Here is a 16,713-nt window from a genome sequence, read left to right as displayed (position 1 = left end):
ATTCGACCCTAAAAGTTCTTTTTTTTTGGTTTCTTCCTTAGATCAGATGAAAAAAATACTCCTTTAAACTAACATATTTTATTCAGAATATTATTAGTGCTACGGGTATACAAAAAAAATCGATAAACCGTAATAATCCGAGTCAAACCAAGAAAAAAAAATTCGATTGTGGTTTGGTATTGGGAAAAAAAAAGTCGACCTTAATTGGTTTGGTTTGGTTTTAACTAAAAAATATTTATACAATTATTAAAATATTTTATACATATAATTACTTATTGTAATATAATTTATAAATATTTCTTAAATTTTTTTACAGTTTTATCTTTTAACGTATTATTTCAAGTTTCGACTTAACATTCTTGAATGGTAAATAATTTTTATATCCCATAAATATAGTAACTCAAACAAAATTCAAATTAATACTAATGCTATCAAAAGAAATTCAATTCGACACTAGGAATGACTATAGTGTTGGATATCTATTTTTTGGTTTTGCATTGGTTTACAATAAAAATGCATAACTTACTTTATCTTTTTCGTTATTGCTTATTTATGTAATTAATAGTACTTATTAGCTATACTTGTTTTAGCATGACCTATATAGTATTTTTAGATTATGTTAATTTTCATTATGACTTATTAATTAGCAATATCTATTTTATGCAATTTTATTATCTTTGTTATTGAATATTTAGTATCATGCTATGACTTATCTCATATAATTGTGTTATTTTCTTGGAAAATATATTACATAGTTGTATCGTACTATGACTAAAGTAATATTCGAAGCAAAAGTTGCATATTTGTGCTATGAAGACTAGTACTTTACCGGGGGAAAATCCGAAAAATCCGGAGGAAAAAAACAAAAAATCTGAGAAAAACCGAGATTGAAACTCGACTTTGTCAATTTGGTTTGGTTTATAGATTTTAAAAACCCAACATTATTGGTTTGGTTTGATAATTGAAAATTTTGAATTAACCCGACCTATATACACCCCTAGTTACGGCTATTTCATAAAAGGATCCTTCTAAAATTTTCTGATTTTTCTCTGTATATGTGTAATATACATGGAGAAGTATAAGATGCCAAAATTTGTACCACACAATCACAATGTATGGGCAGCCTAAGATTTGAGTAATAAAGTAAGAAATATGAAGGTACATAAGGAGGAATAGGTGGCAAGATAGTAATGGATAGCACATGGTGGATGCTAAAACAGGAGAAAAAATTTGAGCACTCACAACAAACAGAAAACAGATGGAAAGAAGATGACAAAAATTCACGGGTCACAGAAATTGGAATTAACCATTAAAAGGAGCTAGCAGTCCTTTTTTCACATGCTAACACTACTGAAATCAAATAATTCACGCCCCAAATTTAACTGTTTCTGTGAAGTATGTCCCCACGTCCACTACCTAGTTTAAGAGTTGTGCACTATTTTTTACATTATTGAGTAAAGTTGACCTACAATAACATATAATTTTTTCATGTTTGATATGGTAACCGTAAAAATAAAATAATAATATGTTATAACAGATAAAATTGCAATATTAAAAATTTACACTATGGTATATTATATATAACTTAAATTCTTTGTATTTATTTTACCCCTTCCCTCTTCCATTCCAGAAGCTGCAATTAATCCCCTGCTCTATAGCTTTATGCAGCTGAAAGGTGCTGGTTTGAATTGATTCTCATTGTACCATAATGTATTTACTCTCAAAATCTTCTAGTTTGTATCTGCAAATTTTCTTGGTTTTGTTGTGGTGTATCCACACATTGGAGTTTCTTGAATTGGCAAGTGCAGCTACACCAAAAGTGAAAGTTGGGAATATATCAAAAGTGGAAGATGCTTCATATTTTAGGATATACTATGGACAGACCTTCAAGGTTATCAAGAACACTCTTGATGGCAAGAGTTATCTTCTTATCCAGGTACTCTTTACTACTACTAGTTTGCTTAAGCAATGAATATGGCACAATGTTCTTTGCTCATTTCTATTCCTTGTCAGAAGTCAGTGACAGTATAAATAATTAATCAAGACTTAAAGTTGATCCTTAATAAAGAGATTATGTAACTGTGTAAAAAGGCACCCCGGTGTACTAAACTCCCGCTATGCGTGGGATTCGGGGAAGGGTCGGACCACAAGGTCTATTGTACGCAACCTTACCTGCATTTCTGCAGGAGGCTGTTTCTACGGCTCGAACTCGTGACCTCCTGATCACATGGCAACAACTTTACCAGTTACACCAATGCTTCGTCCAATGCTAGAACAGGCTCTACTTTAGCTTAAGGAAGGGCAAGAAAAAGGATTTAAGTTATATATACGATAATTTAAATATTTTGTATACTATCGGTATATATTTAACCTATTATAGTAGGTTTGTTGTCGTTTTAACAAATAACAATTAATGTATATCATGAAATTCACTAGGAATTAACTTAAATTTGAAAAAGAAGAGGCCAGTCTTGTTTAAATTTTTGGTACTCGAGTGATTTCAAGGCTAGAATTACTCTGAAAAGAATATGATAAGGGTTGCTGGACCACAAATATTGGACCTTGGACGTAGTAGGGCCAAAGGTTTAAAAAAGAGAGGGTTCTTTATCATTTGATCCTCTGTAGTTGGAAATTCAAGAACTCACAAGTCCTTCTTGGTTGCTGAATTCCATGGCACAAGTTCCTTTGTGAGTTTTGTTTTTGAGTTGTGCCAGGAGCTTTTCTTTAGGGAACAATCACAATCTGGAAAAAAGTAAAAGTGTTATTACCTAAACTATTCCATCCATTAATACAAACCATATTTTTTGGCTGAGACCATTTTCCAGCTTGACAATAATTCTAATGGTGTCATGATTGCTGTGACACCCTAGGTGAATCTTACTTCAACAAAACATGAGATATATGCTAGGTATATAAGTAAACAAGCCTTAGACCCTACTAACGCGTTTTAAAGTCATGTGGGCTGGACCCAAAGCAGACAATATCACTACTGGATTGGGCTGTTACACAGCATGCACTAGAGCATACCTTTGCAAACCAAGAACTCAGAGTTAAGATACGTAGAGGTTCCATGATTTAATCCGATATGAATACCAAAGGTCTAACAACTCTTTTGGAATAATGCTGCTGATGTACTAGGAATATATATATATATATATATATATATATATATATATATATATATATATATATATATATATATATATATATATATATATATATATATGTTCTTTTAATTCTTACAACTAGATATAAATTGCTTGATAGTAGATGTACCCCATATACTTGTCGATAATATGCATCCAACCCTGCATACAGAAAACTAGCTAGAGCAGGTATCTACTCTATAAAAATGGTTCAGGTGAATTCCAGCTAGCTGCAAGTTATCAGTTCTTTTCTGATCCAAGAATATGATTCCAGCAAACCAGCTCTCTTTTGAATTACTATGTAAAACTGTGTGCAGAACAACACGAGAATGGCCAGCAGAACAAAATATTGCACCTCAAGAATAAAGTCTTTCGTTATCCCACTAGCAAACTACTCGATCGAGACTGATTACTATTTTCCAGGTACCATTTTAACCACCTCAACTTTTCTCCTTAATAACATCTTGTAAGCTTTACATGTTATTTCTATATGTTAATAACTCGTGTACTGACTCTGTTTCGTTTTTTCTTTTCTGTTCTTTTTCCTTCAATTCTCAGTCTCATTTTTCGAGGTAAGAATGCATAACTTTATTACTACTATTATGATAGCTGTAGTACTAGTACTATGAATACATGTTTTTGGTGGAAAATCCGGAAGAAAAAAAAATCTTTCTCTAGTTTGACAATTCTTGCATGGAATATTGCAGCTTCTAGGCATGTTGGGAAACTTGAAAGGCATAACATCAACATATGTGGCCTCTCAATGCGTATTAAAACTATATCAGGACGGACAAGTTGAGACCATTAATAAGAGTGAACCTCAACAACTTGCACAATATGCAGCTCACTTCATTGCCAACACTGATGAAACTCAACCCTGCAACTTCGCCACATTTGTACCTATTGGTGAAGATGCACCTCTCCAGGTAACTACCCTTACCTACACTGACAGTTTAAAGATATTTTTACATTATCAGTGTAATTTAACTTGTTGTAGCATGGGTGGCCTGCCTTATGTTTGGTAACTGGTTCTACTTATTATGGACATGAGTTATCTTTTAAATTGTCAGTAGAAGTTAAAGCTTATGAGCTAAGGCTTCTTTCTGTTTTGTCGAGCTTTGCTTTGGTCTCCGGTTGGATGGTCACACATAATTTGCATTACTTTAACAGCGTGCGGAGTGGATAAAATACTTGGGAGTTTTTGCGAATTTAGAAAACAGGGCAAACCAAGTCTATGATGCAGTAAGTGAAGAATTGAGACATATTCCTCGGTTTTTCATTATGATGAAAATATTTAGAAGAATTTCTTGTTTATTACGGATTTGTCGTTTGTGAACAGATTAAGGAGAACTATTTGTGCTTGAGCAAAGCTGCAACCAGTAAGACTTTAGTCAAACCAACTGTATCTTGGATGGAGTATAAAGATGTGTGTACACTGACTCTTGAACTCAACCTTTTCTTTGAGTTTGTTTTATAATCGCCCTTAACATACAACTATTTCCTTGTATAGGGAGTGTGGTCATTTACAAGAGAGCCATACAAATTAAAGGTTAGATCTGCGTCACTTTCAACAGTTTTTTGTGTAATTTTCTTGAGTTAGATTATATTAATCTTGACGATGATGCAGTTTGTGGAGGATGCTGGTGGAGTCAATGTCGATGATTCCATCAACAAAGTCACATACAATATGTCCATTCCTGATGATTTAGAAGAGTTTCATGCCATTTTGTGTGTAAGTTAATTCTCTCATTGTTATATCAGTTTAGTTAAATTATTGCTTTTAATCATTTAAATTGTCAAACTGTCATCTACTTGTGCTGATTTAGATATTTGGTTTTGTAGACTGTGGATGTAGTGATTGATGAAACATATACCTCAGATCCAGTGGTCTATAATGCCTCCACATTTCTTGGAAACATCAATCTGGAAGATCAATCTTGCTTTGCTTTTCTCTCAAATCAAAGCTTGTGGAGATATGATAAAAGGGTGCAAAACTCTACAGTCCTAGGTTGTTTTTCTGTATTTATATTGTTCAAGTAATATATCCTTTTTTATTATGAATACAAAGTTTTATTCTACACTAAACAGTAAGATACTAGGGTTATATTAGTTTTCACAAACTAGGAAGAAACAAAAGAAACATATCATAGTTTCATATAAGGTTGTAGAATAGTCAGAGCTTTTTTTCAAGATTATACAGAGTTAAATGCATAATTGATTTAATTAGGAAATAACTAGCCTTCTTTTCTATTTTTTTCTGGGATTGATGGTGTCTCCCTTTTGCTTGTTCAAGACTGGTATGATGGAGCTGTCTCTCAACCCCAACTGGTCTTAGCAGATATTATTGAAGCTTTATATCCTACAGGAAACTATAACACAACATATTTCAGAAATATTGCAAAGGTATGACACTTTTGTATTATACAGTTTTCTTCTGTTTTCACTGGACAATATAAGAAATTGTTACACGATTTATTCACCTAAATGATAACTATAGGTAATCGTTCACACAAGTGAGATTAATTACCTGAAAAAACAAGACATATTACTTGCTTCAACCGGTTAAAATACACTAATAGTGTAAAAAACTTATGTATTGTTTGTGTATACCCCCACCTCAAAGGAGTGGGAAGCCACCCTAATATTTTGACATGTTAACCTATTTCAGGGAGAAGGGATCATAAGCATTGGTCCTGAAATGTGTGAAAGAGATAGCTCCATCGCAATGGAACCTACAGTTATAGCTTGCCAGTAGCCGCTGCTCTATTCAAGATTCTTTGTCATGATTTTTGGTTCAAATTTATTGTTAGTTTCAGAACTGGATATTCTTCATCATCTACAGAAAGGAAAAGCTGAGGCCATAAGCATTTTGGTTATTCAAAATATGATATACTGTGTTCAGTTTCTAACCAAAATAATGGAATATGATGCCATCAGTGTATAATTCTGCTCAAGTATATTGAATTTCAGTTCTCACTTAGCTTCTTAGTCCTGGTCTGTTCAACAACAGTTTCTTGGTTAGATATTTGTATATGACATCCAACTCGAAATTAACCAAACACACACAAAACGCCATCAACCGCATAATAACTTAGGTGCATCTAATATGGTGCACGCATCTACATTAGCGTGTTGACAAGGCAGCACAGTTAAGCTAAACAAGCTAAAACTATTCAGCATAAATAGGTATGTTACAGTCTTACAGAGAAAAGCATGGTCAAAATATATCGTTAAATCAAGAGTCTTGCATAATCACAAGCAAAAGTTCTACGTACATCTTTAATGGAGTACATTACTTTATTATAGTAGTATTAAAGAAGAAAGAAAAAAAAGAGCTATCATCCGTTGAAGACTAATTTAAAATTAGAGGACACTTAAATAGTTTAAGATTTGATATTGGGTGATTCTCTCCCGTTTTATTCGTAATGAGTTATTTAAGGGAGGTTCCTTTGGCTCCGATTCCGAATAATTATCATGTTCTTGACTTGATACACCTGAAGAACGAGGTCACACGGGTTTGATCTTTTATAATCAAAATTATATAGGAATAAATTTTCTAGTTTTAAGTCAAAGTAAATTTGCTCTATTACCTATTTTTAGTAGTCTGCTTCATAAAAGCATACGAGATAGTTTTGCCCAGCATAAGTCAAGTGTATTGTTTCCTGCCGAATAAGAGCCCCTAATCGAGAATCAGAAAGAGAAAGACAGTCAAAATTTTCCCCCCTCAACATAAACCCTATCTAAATCAGCCGACGGCCGGTATGAGTCGGTCAGTTGACGATCTCGGAACGAAGCCAGATCCGTCGAAGAAGCCTGTCTTCCTTACTAAAGCACAGCGAGAGGAGTTAGCCCTTAAGCGCCGCCACGAAGAAATCGCCGAGCAGAAACGGCGGGCCGAACAGCTTCTCCAAGAACAAGGTAACAACCGCCCTTCCTCCACCGACAACGACCGTGACCATGACCGGGATCCTCGTGAGAGAGATAGGGATAGGGATAGGGATAGGGATAGGGATAGAGGGGACCACCATCGCTCCAGAGACCGCGATAGAGAAAGAGACAGAGAAAGGGAGTCAAGGGACCGTGATAGGGAGGCGGAACGCCGGAAGCGGGAGAGGGAGCGTGACGAAGAGCTAAAAGAACGAGAGCGAGCTCGATTGGAGAAACTCGCCGAACGAGAGCGTGAGAAGGAGCTTGATGCTATTAAAGAGCAGTATCTGGGCTCTAAAAAACCTAAGAAGCGGGTGATTAAGCCCAGTGAGAAATTCCGATTCTCCTTCGACTGGGAGAACACGGAGGACACATCACGTGACATGAACGCTCTCTACCAAAACCCTCATGAAGCCCGCTTACTCTTTGGTCGCGGATTTCGTGCTGGAATGGATAGAAGGGAGCAGAAGAAGCTTGCTGCTAAGAATGAACGGGAGCTCCGTGAGGAGATTCGTAAGAAGGACGGAATCGAAGAGTCTGCTTTTGAAGCAGCTGCTTTAAAGAAGAAGGAACTAGATGCTGATATGTATGATACTTTCGACATGAGGGTTGACCGCCATTGGTCGGATAAGAAGCTGGAGGAGATGACGGAGAGAGATTGGAGAATATTCAGGGAGGATCATAATATATCCTATAAGGGGTCTAGGATACCCCGGCCCATGAGGAATTGGGCTGAGAGCAAGTTAACTACCGAGTTGCTCAAGGCCGTTGAGAGGGCTGGCTACAAGAAGCCTTCTCCTATTCAAATGGCTGCAATTCCGCTTGGACTTCAACAGCGTGATGTGATTGGCGTGGCAGAGACTGGTTCAGGTAAAACTGCTGCTTTTGTTCTCCCTATGTTGACTTATATCACTAGGCTTCCTCCATTGAGCGAGGAGAATGAGGCGGAGGGGCCATATGCTGTTGTGATGGCACCTACCCGAGAATTGGCTCAACAGATTGAGGATGAGACAGTTAAGTTTGCGCACTATTTGGGTATAAAAGTTGTTTCTATTGTTGGTGGGCAGTCCATTGAGGAGCAAGGTTTTAGGATTAGGCAGGGTTGTGAAGTCGTGATTGCAACCCCTGGACGACTTCTTGATTGCTTGGAGAGGCGTTATTGTGTACTGAACCAGTGTAATTATATTGTTCTTGATGAGGCTGATCGAATGATTGACATGGGTTTTGAACCTCAAGTTGTCGGTGTACTGGATGCTATGCCTTCGAGTAATATGAAACCGGAGAATGAGGATGAAGAGCTTGACGAGAAGAGGATTTATCGAACCACTTATATGTTCAGTGCTACCATGCCACCTGCTGTAGAGCGGCTGGCTAGAAAATACTTGAGAAATCCTGTTGTCGTGACTATTGGCACTGCTGGAAAGACTACTGACCTCATTACTCAGCACGTGTTCATGGTTAAGGAATCCGAGAAAATGTATAAGCTGCAGAAATTGCTGGATGAGCTTGGAGATAAGACAGCTATCGTGTTCATCAACACTAAGAAGCAGGCTGATTTTGTTGCTAAGAATCTGGATAAAAACGGCTACAGGGTAACCACACTGCATGGTGGAAAGTCACAGGATCAGAGAGAAATCAGCCTTGAAGGATTTAGGACAAAGAGGTATAATGTGTTAGTTGCTACTGATGTTGCTGGTCGTGGGATTGATATACCTGATGTGGCCCATGTAATAAACTATGATATGCCAAACAATATTGAAGCATACACCCATCGTATTGGACGTACAGGTCGTGCTGGAAAGACTGGTGTAGCCACAACATTCTTGACCATGCAGGATACTGAAGTCTTTTACGATCTTAAGCAAATGCTCACTCAAAGCAACAGTCCGGTACCCCCTGAACTTGCCCGGCATGAGGCTTCGAAGTTCAAGCCAGGAAGTATTCCCGACAGACCACCTAGGCGACAAGAAACTTTATTTACTCATTAAATTGTAATTGATTTATATGCTATTGTAGCGGTCAAGAGTTAAGAGTTTCTGTAATGGGATCTGCTGAAAGATGGAGCGAGCTGGGAATGATGGTGTTGGTAGATACAACGGAGGATTCCAACATAATGGAAGTGGTAACCACGTGACCAGTTATTTTGGATAAATGAGTTTCATTCTGTTACTAACAAGTAATGAGTTGTTAACTTTGCCGAACGCATTTGCTTTCTTATTCTGATTTGGATTATGGATAGCTAAGCTTTACTTAAGGTCTTCTTGTAAATTGTTGCTGTCTTGTTTCTTATGTTTCTATTATACATTACTTTATCTTAAGAGTCTCAGGAACTTAAATGGAGTACCTTGGTTTGAGGACAGGCCGAAGTATGACATTTATTGCCATTAAGTAGCTAATTCCTTCAACGATAAGGTAGACATGCCTATGAAATTATTTCTTCAATCAATCCAGTTTCCGGTAAAAAAGACCAACTTCCTTTGTCCAGAAAAGCAACGTGTTATAGTTGTTTTGCGTTATTAATACAATTTTCTCATTTGCTTCAAATCCTTCTTCTAGCCTGCCATATAACTTTCCTAATTTGGATTATCCAGCAGTTCACTTCTCATCCAAATGCGAAGATCTCTTGCTTACTCAACTACTTAACTGTGTGAATTTCCATAAAATGGATAGTGTAGAGATAAACATGATAGTGAGGAAAATAATAAGTAGTGCGGTTCACTGACAAAGTGAAAATAGTGTACTCTCAGTAATCAGTCATTACCATTTAAATCATCTTTCTGTATTTTTTTTGGAATACACCCAAATTTATAAGTTGGTGTTAATTCTTTTAAGATTTTGATTGTCATATCGTATGTCCAACTTGTGATTTGAGAAGAATGGCTGTGTTTGAGTATTGCTTGAAGTTGAAATCTGTATTTTGTGAGTAAAAGGGATTTACTTGCTGTGGATATCAATTGTTGTGCTAGTAAATTCTGGACTTTCAGTATTCAATGAAAGATTCAAGCAATCAAACTGGATTTCGGAAGCAAACAAAAACCATCAATGCTGGTTTCATTTATTTTCTGTCTTGAAATTGAATTACAAATCACACTTGAAAATTACACTCTCTTTATTTGTTGTTTCCTTCCACAATGGTAACCCTTCACATCTTGGACCCTTCAAGCGCCAAACAACCTGCAAGATTGGAACACTTCAAATTGTTAGTTACCTCCTCAAACGGGGAGGGGAAAAAAAGAAATAGATCATCCATGATTCATGCTGTAGCAATTTTATCAAATCTTACTTCTGCAACCTTGATTGGGAGCGCCTGGTACACAGAAAAAATTAGTATGTCAGTGAAGTTGTAGTAAAAGAAGTACAGGAGAAAACAATGAAGGAAGACTACCATAAACGAAGTAGGAGTAATAACAATCAAGCATAGGAAAGGGAAAATTCCAATTTATTGATTTTGTCAACTTGATTGACACAACTGGTGATTTAGAAAGGTGAACAGCAGAATCAAGCTGCATGCTGTATAATTCTAATTTAGTACTAGAATATACTAGGGTCTCTTGAAAAACTGTAGGCAAAAGCTTTAGAGCATGCCTTTGTGATATCTGTGGCTTAACTTTCTCCCTCTCCTTTGGTCCTTGTGGTGTTTCGTCCTTTCTGATAGGCACATTTTTTACCTGCAATAAGTGTCATTAAGGAAGCAAAGGTTAAAAACAATTTTATTAAAAGTAATTCATCTCATAAAGATGTTTGTGGTATACTGTCAATGTCATGCAGCACTATACCAAGTTCCTAAACTCAAGATTGTAGAAAGTCTCGATGTATCTTTGCTTTGCTTGTTTCTGATCTCTGTACAATGTCCTCCAAAAAGTATAGATGGACCCCATATTCAATACCTTGTTTGCATAGATCTTCCATGTGTAACTGCAAAAATTTAGGATTAAAGGATTAAGAAATTTTCTGCAAGATATGTGCTTCTTTGCAATTTGAATGGCTTATCTGTGAGTTACCATTCATATATACGGTTTAGACCCTGGACTGAAATCCTGTTCCAATACTCAGGATCCTCCCTGCATTTTTGGAAAAAGTTGGCAATTTTGTTGCTTGATTCATCCCCATTATTTGGATCAATATGAAAGCCTGAGACCCCATCAACAATAATCTCAGCAGGGCCACCTTGGTTGGTAGCAAAGGTTGGTAATCCACAGTTCATTGCCTCAATGACTGTTAGACCAAATGCTTCATACAATGCAGGCTGCACAAAAGCTCCTTTGGAATCTGCTATTGTGCGGTAGAGTTCACTATTTCTGTATCTGTCAGTCTGAGCTGCTATCCATCTAATCTGACCCTTAAGCTGGTATTTCTCTATCAGCATGTGCATCTTTTTTATTTCAGCTGCTTCTTCCCTATCCTTGGATTTTGTAGGATCAAAGGAACCACCAACCACAACAAGGTTAACTAAGCTTCTGAGCCTCTTGTTCTTGCCATACCATTCTGTTAGTCCAGATGTGTTCTTCACTGTGTCCAGCCTTGCCATGGTAAACAGGATAGGTTTCTTTCTGTCTTCTAAATATCCACTGTGTTTGAAACAAGTGAAACATTAATACATAGAGCGGTGGGATGTTCTAGGCACTAAACTGAAGTTTAACACTAAGACTTACACGTGCTCGTCATTGTCCACTTTACTAAAAAGCAGTTCCTCAATGGCAGGGCGGAAAGCAGTCAAACGCTTCTGCTTTTCTGTGTAAGGGAAATACACCGATTGGTCTGCCCCAGGTGCAGCAATATTAAACTTAGGATCAAAGACATTGATGCCTGAAGCAACTCTGTAAAGCCCTGGAAGGGTAAATGCACTATGGCTCTCATACTGTCCTGGTCTATCTTTGCTGCATATGTTGAAGTATTCAAGAATGAGATCCATTAAGTTGCAAACTTTTGAGCAAATACATTTACTGAGTAGTGTGTATTCCATGATAGCGAAAGAGCGATGCTGAAATATACGAGTGCACTACTTATTAGCTCTTTGCTTCCTTAGTTCCAATTCTTACCTTCCAGCTATTTCTTGATATGTGCTTGTGATAATGAAATCTGCTGAATTCATTGCAATCAAATCAGCTGTGAATTGGCAAGAAAAGTGGTACTTCGGATCGAGTTCCTTCAATTTGATGTCAGAGTCTTCATATTTTGTCTTCTCCAGAGCATGAGCAATAGTTCCCTGTTACAAAGATGGTCTAGGTTAGTTGACATTAAGAACCAACTCGGAGAAGAAACAACATCAAATATGATAAGAAAAGTTACCAGAGTTATCCCAAGTTTTCTAGCCATTAGTGAAGCCACTAGATTCCCATCAGTGTAGTTACCAATGATTAGATCAGGCTTGCCTTCCATTAGCTCGACGATTTTGTCAGCAGCATCCTTTTGTCAAGGGGAAAAATGAAATTGAGGAAACAATACATCTTTGATGAGCAAGGTTGATATAAAAATACACACCTGAGTATATCTCTCCAGATATGGATAGATATCAAATCGTGAAACCCATTGATTAAGCACTCCCTTTTCTGTCCTAAATGGAACTCTGAGGATGTGTGAATGTTTTGTATTCTTGATTGGTTCTAGTTCCTGGTTGCACTTTGTTCCTTTGGCGTCTGGAATCAGTCGGGTTAACTGTGCAATCAAGATATGATATTAACTTTTCTAAACAGCCTCTACATAATTGCATAGTCACGTCGATTGTCTAGGAACTCACCACAAGAATTTGAGGCTTAATATTGAGTCCCTGCTGTTTAATTCTTTGGAGCATTTCTTCTTCAAAAGCTACAACTTGATCCAAAACATAAACCACCTATTGAACAAGAGCAGAAGTGGTCAAACTGTTAAAAATTATTTGGTAGTGTAAAAATTATTTTATTGTCAATGCAGAGAGGTTAAATGCAAAAGCTATTAAATGCTTACCTGACCGCCAGTGTCTGGCAAGCCAAGAACATCTGCTTGGCCAAAGTATCCATGGACAGAGAACAATACAATATTGAAAACAGTTGGAACCCTTCCAAAGAACTTCTCAATGTTCAATGGATCTGGTGCCTGAAGCACCTCAGACAGTGTTCTCATGGTGTCGCGGACCCTTTCAGCTGTATCACCCCATCCTTTCTCAAAACCCCATTGTTTGAATCTTTACAAGAATTGAAGTTACTTAGTACTATGTAGCACACCAAAAGTGGAAGGAAGTAGAGGAAAAAACAAATCACCTAAGCTCAAAGCTCTCGTATGGTGTATCTGTTGGTAAGGAGGAAATAGATGCTTCTGCTACAACCAGTGCCGCCTGAAGCTTTGAAACAGTGCTGAGTGTCTCATTGATCATCAGTTTCTGCAGTTGAACATAAAGAAAATTTGTTACATGAATCTTCTTTTCCTATTTTTTCCTCTTAGAGTTGACAAGTTTATTTATGGAGTTTGATTTTTGTTAACGTACATCTCCTTGGTGATTCAAAGTGAGCAAGTAGTCAACCAGACACTGTGCACTCGCGGAGATAGCATTTAGCTTTGAAGTTAGAAACTTGGAAACATAACTAAGACCATTTCCAATTGAAGAGGATAGGGTCAGTCGAGGCGTTGAGAAGTCTACTGCTCCAAAATCAATTTCCAGGGCATATTCATCCTTTGCCCTGCATTTATTCACACAAAGGTAACTCTGATGTGTTTCTGATTGAAGTTATAAAACCACATAAGGTTTGATAAACTGAAAAGTATACAATACCAGCTTTCATCAACTATCATTTCCTTGAATTTCAAGTATTCTGTAGCTGTAATACCCTCAACAGAAAGATCATTAGCATTCACTTTCACATATTCCCAGAATCCAGGATTCTGTCTCGTGGCGAAGGCAATGTAGGGAGGAACAACTGCAGCCTCCTGCAAATTTGATCAAACAAGGTTTTAGGAATAATGCATCCTGAAACAATATAAGGACATCATAAGTACATATGAATCTAGTTATACCATTGTAGTACATAATATGTAGCCAAGTAAGCCTTCCAAAACATGATTCCTTTCAGCAGGATCATCAATTACTTTCTCCAATTCATCCATCAAGTTATGAAGTTTCATCATCCTCTTTCCTTGCTCTATGTACTTTGCAAAACACTTTTTCATGTGGTACCGGCTTTGCCTCAAGGCCTCTGGCATGCTATCAGCTATGGACTCTGATCTATTCAGGGCTGGTGCAGTAGCCATTTTTGCAAGTTCTAAAAGCTTAGGTTATGGAAATTTACGGAAAGAATTGGTTTGATTGACTTGGGATTTGTGTTGAATTTTTTTGGAATTTATAGGTAATAGCAGGAGTAAAAAATGAACTCGTACAAGGAAAAGAGGAATGAAAGAAGGAGAAAGAACAAAACTTTCTACTAAGAAAATGAGCAAAGAAAGGAATTTTTTGTCATTTAGGAGAATGGTGGAGGTATAGGTATCATTCTTTTCTTTGTGTCGGATTCATGGTCACAGCCATGAGAATATTCACTATTTCCCGACAATAATAAACTGTACCAAATGAGAAAGACTACGAGGAAACCAAAAGGAACATTAAAATAGCAATCTTGATAATCAGGACAGGCAAGAACCTTTGTATCTTCATTTCCTCACTTTACCAAATCGTCCCATGAAGCAACTCTTCATTTCAAATTCATTTTCTTGGCGTAAAGGTTGGGCTTTCAAGACTGCATCTTTTTTTTATCACTTGTACCACCTAAAATTATACTATGAGGAATGAAGTTGGACGAACTGATGGTTTAAAGAGTTTTTATACTATTAGTGTAATTTAACATGTCTCTTGGAAACAGCCTCTTTATCCTCACAAGGTAGGGATAAGGTCTGCGTATACACTATCCTCCCTAGGTCCCACAGTGTGGGATAATACTGATTATGTTGTTGTTGTTGTTATAGTGTAATTTAACATGTTAAAGCAAGCAGCTTACTATTTTTTTAGGTTACCAATTAGTATAATTATAAAGGGTTGCCTATAATTGCTCTTTAAGTGACTTGATTATGTATAATTATTTTTACATCGTCAATACATAAATTACTAGTCCAACCAAATAGCAATGGCCATGAAGTTGCTAGAATAGACACTTCATTTTGGCTGCAATTGTGACATCTTGTTCATTAGATTGTCCCTTATGAACATAGTGACAACTTTAAAAATTTCGTAAGCATTTTGTTCTTAGTCTTTTTAAAACAATTTATATGAGCATTTTTGCGATGGAATTTTTACCTCCTATAGCAAAGGTTAACACCTTATTTATTTTAAATAAATACCCTTTTAAAAAATTATCTCCTATAGCTACCTTTTAATTTTTATAGCAAAATATCTATTTATGGCCACTTAGTACCTTTAAGCCACTAAATACGCTGTGTATTATTTTTTTCTCTCCCTCTCTCTTCCATCTCTCCTCCTTTCTCTTTCCTCTTTTAGTTACATATCTTCACCGCCTCCTTTGAAACTACCTAATATTTTGCACTTCACCGCCTCCTTCTTCCCAGAAAGCTAACCTAAGCACAATTTCAAGAATTTCTCCAAAAACCCATTTGAATGGAGTTAAGTTTGATAACAGTTTCAAAAGGAAAGTTTTTTAGATTTTTCTGAAGACATGTTTTATCAAATAATGTTGGTTCTGAGACCAACTCTGAGTTGTTTTCTTATCTGCAAATAGCTCTATCTGGAAGCCCCGATATCTCCATCTATCTGCTCTCCCTCATCAAGCTCATCGTCGGCAATATAGATCCTGCGTGATTCTGTGATTGTGCTCTTTGGACGCTCTAGACGAGACGATAATAGGGTTATTCTTGAACAAGGACGACAGAGTTTGGGGCTGAGTAACTTGAAGAGTGTGTTACCTTTTTTTTCATTGTATTTCAATGTATCTCGCTTTATTCTATGTATTTCATTGTATTCATTGTCTTTTTTTTCATTGTATTTCAATGTATCTCGCTGTATTCTATGTATTTCATTGTATCCATTGTCTTTTTTTTTTTTTGTATTGCAATGTATCCCGCTGTATTCTATGTATTTTATTGTATTCACTGTCTCGCTATATTCCATGAATGTATTCATATGTTTTTCTTAATTAATATAATTTATGTATTCAGATGTATTATATAATTTCTCTGAAGATTGCTATGTTTTTGGGGTATTTTTCGGTTGAGAATCTTTTTTATAAATGAAAATACAAAATTTGTGTGTTATAATTGAGTTATATTAGGAGTCTATTATGTTAATTGATTCACTTTCCGTTTAAAAACAGTGTAATCCCCTGTTTCACGCTGTAAATACAGTCGAATATAATAATTTGTCCAGCTGTAATCCCATGTTTCACGCCATGAATATAGTCGAATACACTCGAATATAAAAATTTGTCTAGCTGTAATCCCCTGTTTCAAGCCTAGAAATGCTACTGTATTCATGAATACAGTAGCTTAAATACATCGAATACACTCTAAAAAATCTGAAAACATAGTTGTAAGAAGTAATATAGTAAATGGTAGCTACAACTAGCTAATAACCACTAAAACATAGTGGTTTCTGAAAGTTTCTCAAGTATGAGGTAATCTCTAGTTTTAGAGAAATGTCCATATTAAGGGTGTGTTAAGTTTGAAGCTC

The 16,713-nt window shown here is 36.4% G+C and overlaps 3 protein-coding genes across 4 annotated transcripts; 2 read left to right on the top strand and 1 right to left on the bottom strand.

The window, feature by feature from the left end:
- Positions 1–1,564: 1,564 nt before the first annotated feature.
- Positions 1,565–6,134, top strand: LOC109242800. The gene is made up of 11 exons (XM_019409660.1): positions 1,565–1,936; positions 3,464–3,569; positions 3,705–3,718; positions 3,854–4,072; positions 4,317–4,388; positions 4,486–4,572; positions 4,657–4,695; positions 4,774–4,878; positions 4,989–5,154; positions 5,440–5,549; positions 5,815–6,134. The coding sequence occupies exons 1-11, from the start codon at positions 1,709–1,711 to the stop codon at positions 5,899–5,901; spliced, it is 1,233 nt and encodes a 410-aa protein (XP_019265205.1). The 5' UTR covers positions 1,565–1,708; the 3' UTR covers positions 5,902–6,134.
- Positions 6,135–6,613: 479 nt separating this feature from the next.
- LOC109242799 (DEAD-box ATP-dependent RNA helicase 21) lies at positions 6,614–11,219 on the top strand. Of its 2 annotated transcripts, XR_002070437.1 has the most exons (2): positions 6,614–9,195; positions 11,127–11,219. XR_002070437.1 is itself a non-coding variant. In XM_019409659.1 (1 exon), exon 1 carries the CDS (start codon positions 6,908–6,910, stop codon positions 9,059–9,061), a length of 2,154 nt encoding a protein of 717 aa, XP_019265204.1. In that variant the 5' UTR covers positions 6,614–6,907; the 3' UTR covers positions 9,062–9,391. The 2 variants fall into 2 exon arrangements, 1 of the variants encoding a protein (XP_019265204.1); XM_019409659.1 differs by lacking the exon at positions 11,127–11,219 and having other exon boundaries at positions 6,614–9,391.
- Positions 10,091–14,770, bottom strand: LOC109242798 (sucrose synthase 7-like). The gene is made up of 15 exons (XM_019409658.1): positions 14,061–14,770; positions 13,819–13,973; positions 13,534–13,726; positions 13,310–13,428; positions 13,017–13,233; positions 12,811–12,906; positions 12,555–12,728; positions 12,363–12,479; positions 12,113–12,279; positions 11,726–11,950; positions 11,075–11,641; positions 10,850–10,988; positions 10,659–10,741; positions 10,357–10,380; positions 10,091–10,247 (listed from the first exon to the last, which is right to left on the bottom strand). The coding sequence occupies exons 1-15, from the start codon at positions 14,292–14,294 to the stop codon at positions 10,232–10,234; spliced, it is 2,526 nt and encodes an 841-aa protein (XP_019265203.1). The 5' UTR covers positions 14,295–14,770; the 3' UTR covers positions 10,091–10,231.
- Between the last annotated feature and the right edge of the window lie 1,943 nt (positions 14,771–16,713).

Source organism: Nicotiana attenuata, unplaced genomic scaffold (genome assembly GCF_001879085.1).
Source record: "Nicotiana attenuata strain UT unplaced genomic scaffold, NIATTr2, whole genome shotgun sequence".
NCBI classification, from domain to species: domain Eukaryota; kingdom Viridiplantae; phylum Streptophyta; class Magnoliopsida; order Solanales; family Solanaceae; genus Nicotiana; species Nicotiana attenuata.
Note: the sequence above shows the minus strand (reverse complement) of the source record. Positions and strands in the feature narration are given on the sequence as shown.